The sequence below is a fragment of the Scomber japonicus genome, chromosome 5, assembly GCF_027409825.1.
Source record: "Scomber japonicus isolate fScoJap1 chromosome 5, fScoJap1.pri, whole genome shotgun sequence".
In the NCBI taxonomy this organism is placed as follows: Eukaryota; Metazoa; Chordata; class Actinopteri; order Scombriformes; family Scombridae; genus Scomber; species Scomber japonicus.
In genome coordinates this window covers 29,467,510-29,478,886 of record NC_070582.1, presented here as the reverse complement: position 1 = coordinate 29,478,886, position 11,377 = coordinate 29,467,510, and the positions used below count along the sequence as shown (strand labels likewise).

Here is an 11,377-nt window from a genome sequence, read left to right as displayed (position 1 = left end):
GTGAACTAGTGATAATAATGCTATAATATAACATATAATCATACAAAAATGAATGAATGCCAGGGCAAACTGAATATATTGATACATGTTGACTGATTGACTCCATGTTGCAACGTTTTCTCCTTTTCTTTCCATTTCTGTCACCACTAGCTGATAAAAAGGAAGAACCGAAAACCTTTGAGGTAAAAAAGCACGACATCCTGCACAGCAGCACATGTAGATACCTGATCCTGAAATCAGCCTGGGCCTCCAAGTCTCTGAAGCCATCGATGTGGGGGTCTCAGCTGTGTGCTGATTTACTTGTTTGTGGCCAGACAACCATTTGCTGTACACTGCGACTATGAGATGGTAAGTAACCCTGTATATGTAGACTTGATTGCACAGCTTCTGAGATAGTGTTCCAGACAAACATCCAGAGATATAATGTAGGATGTTGGCTGATGCGGTTCTATATATTGTCTCTCTAGATGAAAAACATCGTGGAGACAATCGGCCAACCAGCTGACCATCTCATCTGTGCTGGCAAATACAGCCAGAGGTTTTTCAGGCTTTCCTGGAATGTAGACCATACAGAATGGTTGCTGAGGGTATTTAACAATATTGCACTTTGTTAACATCCTTTTTTCTAATCAAAGATTTAGAACAAAGAGTCAGAAACTGATTTTGACTCCAGAGCAATATCAGAAAGAAACTGGCATTGAGCCTAAAGTATGGAGGACACCGTTTAAATGTTTGGACGACCTGACAACTGTAAGTAGTCCATTTCATGAGTACAGACTGTATTCATATGCTCTTTCTTTGTCACTGAGAGACAAGAAGACACTAATCTGAGCTATGTATTTTGTTTCCATATCCAGTTTTATCCAGAAACACAAGAGTCCATTGAACTAGAGGATCAGAGAGCTTGTGTGGACATCCTGAAATGTCACCTGGAGACGGATCTTAACAAAAGAATTAGTCCTGAAGAGGCTCTCAACATTCGTATATCTCAATGGTTCATCTGACTGATGAAATGGACACCAGCTCATAGTACGTGACTTTAGGTATCAGTAGGGAAAGATAGACATATGACTGATTCACTGATTTCTTGCCAGCAGCTGACGTACTATGAGTTGTCACCAACTCATAGTATGTGACTGTTTAGGTATCAGTAGGGACGGATAGACACATGACAGATGCTTTTACAGAATGACTGATTCATTAATTTCTTGCCATATTTTATTCAGTGTGGACAATGCCCTTGAGAAAATGCTGGTCTGTCCGATGGATGAGGAGGAAGCGGAGCTAACTGATATTAAGGTTGAAGTTGTAGATACCTCAGCCATCCTGTCTTCAACTGGCTCTCAAGGACACTAGTTCAAACCTGCCTGGACCAGCTGCTGATGGATCATGTGACCAAGACGCAACCACAACTGGTTCAACTAAAGAGGGATCAGCCACTGCCAATACTGGTTTAGCTCGAGAGGGCCCAGCTGCTGATGAGGCAGATATCAACATGATGGCAGTACAGGTCTAACTAAAAAGGGATCAGCTGCTGATGAATCCAGTGAGCATGAGACAACCATGACTATTAAAAAGGCTCAGAATAATAAGAATCAGCTGCCGTTATGACTCTATCAGCTCCAGAGGGACCAGCCTCGACTCTCCAAACAGAAGAGACAGCAGTTAACAATGGGTCACCTGATGACGCTGCTCCAAAAGTTAAGAGGGGCCCACTGAAGAGAATATGGAAGTTGTTTGGGAGGGTTTTTCGGGCCATGCTTAGAAGGAAATAATAAACTAGGCATCTGCAACTGTACAACACATGGGCATGAAATTACCTAATAATGCAGGATTTGCTGTAGTCAATATTTTATTTCACCAGTGCCAATTCTCCTACAAATTTCCAGATTAATAACCAATGTCATACAGTCTTTTGGTATATTATAGGTTGAGAACATGATCTCTTGTAAAGTACAGCTTATAAATTAGGCTATATAAAGTTGTATGGAGTTGTAAGAGATAAATAGAGGGACATAAATCCACATTTAATTCAGTTCATTTTCATACATTTCCACACATCCATTTTTATTTGAGCTATTAGACTACTGTATTTCTAAAGTTATTTGTGTGTTTGATTATACTTACGTAACTTTTCGTGATCCATAACCTGTTTTACGTGAACAGCGTTATCAGTGAGCACCAGTCTGCATACTGCAATTAACTTTCACTTTCGTTTTCCTTCTTGCTTGCTATTTTCGTTTCGCTGTGTGTGCGCGCGCGCGCGTGTGTTTAAGTTTTGTTTTCCCGTCATCACAACAGACTTTGCTCTATGACCAATCAAGTTTCGTTTCTGCCTGACGGAGAAACCATATAAAAGTCTGCTGTGACAGCCGCAGAGTCATTTCAGCAGCATGTATTCCTGGGGAGAGGACAGTCAGGGGGGCTTTCTTGTGAAAGACGGCTCCGGTGCAGCAGGTGATGGAGTTTACTTTTTGAAGCTCAATTTTCACATCAAGGATCTGTCAGCAGGTCATAGTGTGCTCGCTTGCGTCAAAAGTGATGGAAGCGCGTTCATTATCCACACAAACGAGAGTAACGATGGAAGACGAATGAGAGGAAAACAGAGTGAGTATCTGTCCGTTCTGTGTCTGTATTCAAAATTTTGCATAAAAAGTTAATTTTTACTCACAAAGTTCTGGAAATAAGACGTTTTCTTTCTTTTTTTGCTTCATTGATCCATGAACTCCTTCTGTGTGTCTGTGGCTTGTGTGCTTATAGAGTTTGTGAAACACAAAGAGAAGATTCAGGCAGTGAGTTGCAGTGATGACATGGTCACACTGCTGTCTCAGACCGGCAAAGTTCTCTGTGTGGGCCCAGTTCACACTTCACCCATTCCCAGGTAAGAAGAAACTTGTTTGACAGTCAGTCAGTGACCCAAGTTTGTTTTCTTGTACTGCTGAGTGCACAAACTGAAAGATTTTGGTTCATTTTTGAAATTGGTTGTTATTTCTCATAAGTACAGAACAAGGTGGTTGATTTCTGCCTGTTTCTGTTCTCTCAGGACTCCAGAAGCTTTGTGTAACATACCAGTATCTCAGGTTGCTTGTGGGAGCCAGCATTCAATCGCTCTGACCAAAGGTACAGTAAAGTTTACACTAGACTGCTGCAAATGTACAACTTCCCTCTGTACTACTCCAATAGCAACTGCTGTTTGTTGAATCCAGGCAAAACACTGAAAGCTACATTTTTATTTTATTTTTTTAAACGCTTAAATCATTGTGAATATCAGAAAACATTAATTTTGCATGTTTCTTGTAGTTTTTATCAATATTCACTTCTTATTATAAGTTTGTGTCCCACACTTATATTTTGTAAAAACTTGAATTAACTGTTGGGAAGGATTTATACAAAGTTGACCAAGTGGGAAAAAACACAGCGTTGAGTCAAAGTTGACTCAAAGTCCAATAATGGCTGAGATGACGGCCAAGTCCAAGATAATAGTGGTGCAAATAAAATAAAACACTTACAGAATACAGTACAATGCAGTAGTCAGACAGTGGTTTGCAAAGGGTTACAGTTATCATGATGTCCCCACAGATGGTCAGGTGTACACATGGGGCCAGGACTCCAGAGGCCAGCTGGGTCTGGGAAACATTAAGATTGATGCCAATTCACCCCAACTCCTCCAGTCTCTGTCATCGATCCCCCTGGTCCAGATTGCTGCAGGGGGGGAGCAGAGCTTTGCCCTCTCTGTCTCTGGAGGGGTGTTCAGCTGGGGCAGAAATGACTGTGGACAGCTTGGGTTGGGAGACACTACAGGTACTGAACCAAAACTTTAGTTTTCTTAATGCTGAGATTGTTATTTTTTATATTTGCACTGAAATGTAGACTTAAGTTTGAGTCATATTTGCATTTATCCTGTTTTTTATGTATTCAGGCATGTTTTATGAGCATTAAAATATGATGTAATGATACATTTCTTCAAATATTTACATCTTTGGTATGCAAATCTGAATTTTAGTACATATTTCTACAGACAGACACACACCAACCCCTGTTCATTCTTTGGACACGAAGAAAACTATTCACATCTCCTGTGGAAAGGACCACACTGCCATTTTAACAAAGGTTAGTCAAAACAAGCTTTCCAACTCTCAACAGTACCAGGCAAACAGTTTTAACTCACTCTCCAAATGACACTGAAATGAAGAAATATGTTTAAAATGAAAATCTTAGTCTTGATAAATTGCATCATTTTTGCAACACAAAAGTTGCAAAACTGATCATTTTTTCAGTATATTTAATTATTTTATTTTATAGTTGATTTCATTTCTAACTGTCTTTTTGCTATTTTTATTTGTGTTGTTTTAATATTAGTGATTACCCTCACCCTAATCCTATCCTTTAAAATATGGTTGTCTGGTTGCTTCCTCAGCATGGTGTAGTGTTTACATTTGGCTCCAGTCAGTATGGACAGCTTGGACACAACTCATTCAGTGAGGAACTACGTCCTCGTATTGTTGCAGAGCTCTGGGGGGCCAAGGTCATCAAGATTGCATGTGGACGGTATGCTATAATTGTACACTTTTCACTCTAATACAATTTGGCTCATTGCTGATGCAATTCCAGCATGATTTGAATTTTTAAACATCCTCTATATCGACTATTTGCATAAAAATGCCTCTGTTAAGTTTGCCAGACCTCTCAGGTGATGAGAGGTGACTCTGGAGAATGCAGAGTCACCAAAATTGTATAATTGTATTCAATAAGACTATAAACTTTAACATTTTTAAAGATGTTCACTGTTGCATTGAGGACATCACAGAAGCAGAGAGAAGACTTAGAATATCCAGTACAACCTTAAGCTGCTGGCTCATATTCTCAGAATTTTACTGGTAGTCTTCCTTCCTTTGATCATCAACAATAGAGAAATTATTTCACATTGTACCTAATAATATACAAGATTTGATGCAGAATTTCACTTTGACAAAAACTTAATATAAGAGAAAAAATATATAATTGTCTTTTCAGACAACAGGAATGTCTGCAGGTAAATCACGATTTGTAAATGTACTTGAAATATTAGAGGAGGCTTAGAAGCAGCAAAGCCTCTCAAATGCAATCTTTATGCCTTTGTTGTTATTAAAAATACTGTTTGTGCTTTATATTGTCCTTTTAATCAGACATCACACATTAGTGATGACAGACTCCAAGAGAGTCTACTCCTTTGGGTGTGGAGAGCAAGGCCAGCTGGGACATGGAGAGGAGAGTCATCCATCTGTGCCGCTGCCTGTTCAGCTACCACAAGGTAACTCCATTTATGCTATAGTATCTATTACAATAACCAAACTAAGAGAATTCAGTTCACTTATTTCAATGATAGATTACATTTTTCTATCATTATTGCAGGTGCTGCTGATGTTTCACAAATTCAGAACATCTACGCAGGAGGAAACTGCTCATTTGCAATGTGCTCCTCTAATAAGGTACCAATAATAATACATCCATTACAGACCAGTTTAGCAATGAGGTTACAGAGATGATTTATATGTGAAGTCACTTTTTAAACAACTCAACTTGTTTCTTCAGCAGGATGTTCACAAAGGGTCAAACAGTGACAGTATGAACAAGGTTCATCACTGTCTTGAAGGTTTAATTGACAGATGGACCTCTGAACATGATTCAAAGTCATGGAAAAAAATCAAACAGTAAGTATATTGAAATAGGAGTTATTATTTTTCTCAGTATGTGATTTTAACTCTCATGTCCTATGAGTGAAACTGCACTATTTTGTTAGTAGTATTAACCAATCATATCAAACCTTCACAGGGAAATCAAAAGGACATTTTCCTCTGCATCCTGCCTGAATCAAAGCTTCCTTGATCAAAGGTAAACACCATCTGCATATGATCATCATCACTTTTTAAAAATATATTTGGTGAATTACATTAACATATACATTTTCTGGCCATTCTTAGCAATGATAAACATTTCCAGACCTCACAAAAGTTCTCCGGCTTGAACTTGTCAGTTGCTCGACTTGCTTTCCAGAAACTGGTACAGAAGGATGATGTTTGGGAAAAGGTATGTAACTAAAATATGACTATGTATATATGGTATCAGATCAGTAATTAACAAGGGAGAGAAAACCATTCAGTATACTCCACTCAGTTATTGTATTGCATTTTTTCAACAGGTTGAGGCTGCTGTCACACAGTTGATCCCCTCTCTTTATGAGAAACCAGTAGGAGTGGAGGGGCTGAGGATCTATCTGCTACTCATTGAGCTTCTGCATGTGATCCAGAAACACAAACAGCAACAGGGCACACACCTTGCTGAGTTGGTCGCTGCTGCTGTAGTAAGACTGTCTGCTGACAACCTCCAAGTCATAGGTACAGTACTGTCACCTGCACTCTGTGTGACCCTGTATGCCCACAAATTAAAGCTCTATGTTACATCTCCATTTAGCAGCCCCAAGTGGCAGTCAGAGATAATTGTTTGACAGATATCCATAGTCCCTAGCAGTAGAAGTAGAAGTAATTTAACTTTAACATAAGTAAAAGTATCACTACCACAGTCTAAAAGTACAGTGCTAAGTGCCTCGTTCAAAATCATACTTAAGTTAAATTATAGAAGTAGCAAAGTAGCAAAATGTACTCAGCAACAGTTCTTGTTCTGCAGAAAATGGCCTCTGTGACTGACATATTATTAGCTTGCAAACACAGATGTATCAATGTGTAAGTAGTGGTTGAGGTCGAGATGTACAGTAACTGGTTTTCAAGTCCAACTAAAAACACATTTAATCATCCATCTTGATGTCAAAAATAATGTCAACAGGGTTTTAAATGTATTGCTAATAGGTTTGTATTATTAGAATGAAGAAAAAATGTCTTTGGGAAAATATCAGAAATCGGGGGGTGGGGAGGTGGGGTCATGTCGGAGGCTTGTTTGATTGACATTAGCTGGCAGATTACCAGTTAGTGACTGGCAGAGTGTGTGTAACTAAATGTGTGCTCATAAATGCCTTTATGTTCATCAAAGTCTTCTTTTTTTGAGACTACAGTGGCATATTCCAGAAGCCATATACATAAGTTACTTAGTAAGTTGTGAAAATCACACTGACATTAATGTTTTCTTCCGCAGTGGGCTGGTGGTGCTCACTGTGGCCCTCCACTAAGATTAAACATGTCAAAGTGTGGAAGCGGGCCCTCGCACCTATCCTGTCCTCCTTCCCTGTTCCTCGTGACTCTGGAGTCAAGAACCTGCTACTGGTCCTCCGACATATGTACAATGTAAGTACAAGTTGTCTTATGTTTCCTTGTGAATTTCAAACCACAGACAAAAAGTCTCTGTTTTGTTTCTGTTTTGTACATTTACCTAATGAACATTACCTTCACATTTATGTTTTAAAGGCCAACAACAGGACTGAAGGATGTCAGAGGATCCCAGATGAAACTTTTTGTATGGGGGTTAACCAAGTACTTCTTCAAGAGGATCTGAAAGTTTGGCGTTCAATGCCAAGAAACAAGGTAAGATAAATAACACTGATTTTAAAAAAGAAAAAGGTTGAACCCATTTCTTGATGGCAATCAGGTCATTCCTTCATCTTTCTCTCAATGTTTGACACTTTTCATATTGTGTTCATTCATGTGAAAATCATGATCATTGAAAACACAGTTTGGTGAAGTATTTATCTTTTTTTCAGGATGTGAATCAGCCACATATCATGTGTAACTTCCCATTTGTGATGGATCTGAAATCAAAGATAATAGCTTTTGACACTGATGCTGGTTGGACACAGGCAAGTAGTTGTGAACTGTTTCTTGTCAAAACTAATCCATGCAAACAATATTCTCACAGTCATCAAGAAGTCTCAAACAAATCTACTTTTGTTAGTTTGTTTCCTGTAATGGCAACATTTCAAACCTGATAGACAAAGCAAATTTGACAGTTTTTGTACATGCTTACAATTTCATAAATTTGTAATATGTCAGCGTTATGTTCAAAGCTTGTTGTGTTTCCCCAGTGGTTAAAAAAAACAATGAATGTATAGAAATGGATTGAATTGTAGCACAAATGATGTATTCAAAATTAAAGTGAAGGTTGTATTTTAAATGGTATTGTAGGGGCAACAACAGCAGTTGGTTTGGACGGTCTTTGGATGGGTTGCTCAGGCAAATCCTCGCTTCTTTGAACTGAAGCTGAAGCGTGCGTCACTCATGGAAGGCACCTTCAAACAACTAGCTGCTGCTCATTCCAGCGCCCTCAAGAAACCATTTGTGGTAATAAGTTTGTTTTTACCTGATGGTTAAAGTACTGTCAAATCATTTTGTGGTGACTCTTATGCAAGCTTCTATCTAACATGATGCATTTTATTTGTAACTTCTTGTCTCTCAGGTCTATTTTGATGAGGAACCAAAGGTCACAGATGTCTACAAAAGAGACTTTTTTCATCACTTGTTTCATAACATGGTGTCAACTAAATCTGGGATGTTCATGTTCAATGACTCCAATACACTGGCCTGGTTCCCCTCCAAGGTAAGAGATTTGATCCTCATATACAGTAGAAGTAATATTTGGTTTCAAGCTTCATTGTATTTAATGGATTATTTATTGTGTCTGTTGTGTTCAATAACAGGCAACAGAGGAGGACAAGACAAACTTCTTTCTGTTTGGACGTTTGTGTGGATTGGCCTTGTACAACCAGAGTATCATACATTTACCCTTCCCACTGGCACTGTTCAAGAAACTGCTTGATGTAGAGCCTTCACTGGAGGACATGTTAGAGTTCAGCCCAAGAGTTGGAAAGTATGTTGAAATTCATCTGACTTTTATAATGCACAATTATGTGGTTTTTCACAGTGATTCGTGAAATGTTGCAATATGTTGTAAATACTTTACATTTCTCTAAATATAACAATATATAATATGTTTTACTGTTTTAAGGAGTCTGCAGGACATCTTGGACTATGAAGACAATGTCATAGAAAGCCTTGACTTGGATTTTCTGGTTGGTATTTCACTCTTCAATACAGCAGACAATCTGTCTCATTTTTTCTTTCTTACATTTTTTAAAAGCTTTGCAGTGATATAACAAACCTGTTCTCTTTAATTATTGATTAACAGATTGACTGGGATGGGACAGAGGTTGACCTTGATCCCCAAAATCCAAGAAAGCCTGTGACATGTCAAAACAAGTAAGACTTAAGATATTCTAATAATATTTAATACATATTTAAATCTATACTACCAAGCTAAGTTGTGTATGTGATTTTTAATTTAAAACTTTAACCTCCTAAACAGGAAGGAGTTTGTGGATGCCTACGTGAATCATGCCTTCAACACGTCAGTGGAAGGTGTGTTTCAGGAGTTCAGGCGAGGCTTCTTCCAGGTGTGTGACCAGCGTATGGTGAAACTGTTCCGGCCACATGAGCTGCAGGGACTCCTGGTGGGCCAAGATGTGTACGACTGGGCAAAACTGAAACAGGTACAGGATAACAAGCGCTGCTCCTGTTCAAAATGTTCTCTGCAACGTACTACTGATTTGCATATCTTACTGTGCTTGATTTCATCATGTCAAACATTGTAACCTTCTGTTTTGGATTTAATTAGAACACAGTCTATGAAATGGTCTATCATGGTGGTCACCCCAACATACTGATGTTTTGGGAGGTTTTTGATGAACTGACAGAAGAACTGAGGAAAGATTTCCTTTGTAAGTATTTTATCTAATGTTGACAGCTTTTCATTGTGGAAGCTTTTAGCCAGACAAGTCACATGTAGGTCTTTGAAAAATATATTATTTTATTCATATGTTAGGTGTAAAAATAACAAAGACATATTAATAATAGAAATGTCTATCTGATTATTTAAGCTGTGTGTCTCTATAAACAATAACTATTTCATTTTAGTCAGATTAAGACAATACTGTGACTATACTGATGTAGTAACTTAATACAGATATTGTAGTGTAGTAAAGAAGCATCATCCACACCTCTGACTTTACGGGTGTTCCTCAGGGTTCCTGACCGGTTTTAGGAGGGCTCCTATTCTTGGAATGGAAAATGTCCAGATGAAAATTCGAGTTAAGGAAGTCCTAGGCACCTCCAGCGATCAGCTCTTCCCTGAGTCACTCACATGTCACTCTATTCTGGAGTTGCCCTTATACTCAACCAAGGAGATCATGCAAGAGAAGCTGAAAGAGGCTCTGATAACAGAGAGAGGATTCTCAGATCTTCCTCAGATTCACTGATCATCAACTGCTGGACAGGAGCGTGTACTGTATCTGTGGGGTGGGCCTGATTTCTATCATCTTTCTGCATTAACTCACCTTAAAAACAAACTCACTGTGCCGAATGCCTTTGACTTGATACTATACACGTGCACATTTAAAAAGGATGTCCAAAGAGCATTTGGAGTCATTCCCTCTTAAACTGAAGTCACTTTAAAAGTCTTTGTTTTTTTCCTTTATATTATTATATATATTATTATTTATCTTGCAATTCTATCATTTAAGTGAAGTTATTAATACACATGACTTTTACATATTCTCAGGGACAAAGTCCATTTTTGTGATTTGTGGTTATTTATTGATCAAATTGCAATAAACAGAAATAATATATATATTTCCTTTTATAATCCAATACTTTCTGCATTCCTGTACTAAATATTATTTTTGTTAAAATTCTAATGTTGCTGATTCTTTGTCAAATTGGTGATAAATAGGTTGTATGGTATTTTTGATTTTACGGTTTATGTTGTGGTTCTGTTGAATTGTATTTTACAGGTCTATGAAGGAGTCAGACAAAATACTGTATTATAATGGTTGAATGCTACTGTATATGATAGCCAGGTGCCTTCTTGAAGAATGTTCTAACTTTATGTTATATTGCATACCATTCCTGCTGGGTGCTGTTATTTTATCACTATTGTATATTTTGTACTTAACGTAACAATGGTCTTGAGTCAAAAGGCTTAGTTTAAAAACAGATTTATCACATGTAAAATATGTCATTCAAGGTTATATCTCATTCTGGCCATTGTCTGTTTGGTGTTTTCAGTATAATGCAATTTAACGTATGCAATGTAAAAGTTTGGTTTGTAAAATCAATGAAGGAAGATTTACTCCACAATACATCTGTACACTATTGTATATAATAGATGAAATGACATTAAATAACATGTGTTTGTGAGCACTAATAACTATGAAGCAATGTTTTATGAGTGGGTCCCTGTTCTGTTGGTGTTGTGCATGCACATGAAGGCACATGCATATTGATGTTATTCCATTGATTAACAGTTGGTTGTAGAAACACACCAACACAAAGCAGTGAAGAAAAAGCTATAAACACATGGACAGAAACAAATTATTACTAACATATTAGAAAAGTTTAAT

General features: G+C 37.8%; 1 protein-coding gene across 1 annotated transcript; it reads left to right on the top strand.

Moving 5' to 3' along the window:
* Positions 1-2,393: 2,393 nt before the first annotated feature.
* LOC128358765 (probable E3 ubiquitin-protein ligase HERC4) lies at positions 2,394-11,148 on the top strand. The gene is made up of 23 exons (XM_053319149.1): positions 2,394-2,607; positions 2,761-2,881; positions 3,044-3,120; positions 3,580-3,801; positions 4,019-4,110; positions 4,418-4,548; positions 5,166-5,290; positions 5,392-5,468; positions 5,575-5,690; positions 5,812-5,871; positions 5,961-6,066; positions 6,179-6,374; positions 7,126-7,274; positions 7,395-7,511; positions 7,700-7,783; positions 8,109-8,264; positions 8,380-8,520; positions 8,621-8,790; positions 8,929-8,992; positions 9,109-9,179; positions 9,286-9,469; positions 9,595-9,697; positions 10,002-11,148. The coding sequence occupies exons 1-23, from the start codon at positions 2,394-2,396 to the stop codon at positions 10,232-10,234; spliced, it is 3,009 nt and encodes a 1,002-aa protein (XP_053175124.1). The 3' UTR covers positions 10,235-11,148.
* The last annotated feature ends 229 nt before the right edge of the window (positions 11,149-11,377 follow it).

Bases quoted from the DNA above. Each gene is read 5' to 3' on its own strand.
- LOC128358765 (XM_053319149.1), top strand. From the start codon at position 2,394: ATGTATTCCTGGGGAGAGGACAGTCAGGGGGGCTTTCTTGTGAAAGAC. The intron at 5,691-5,811 runs GTAAGTATATTG...AAACCTTCACAG, and splicing joins TCATGGAAAAAAATCAAACA to GGAAATCAAAAGGACATTTT. The intron at 6,067-6,178 runs GTATGTAACTAA...TTTTTTCAACAG, and splicing joins AGGATGATGTTTGGGAAAAG to GTTGAGGCTGCTGTCACACA.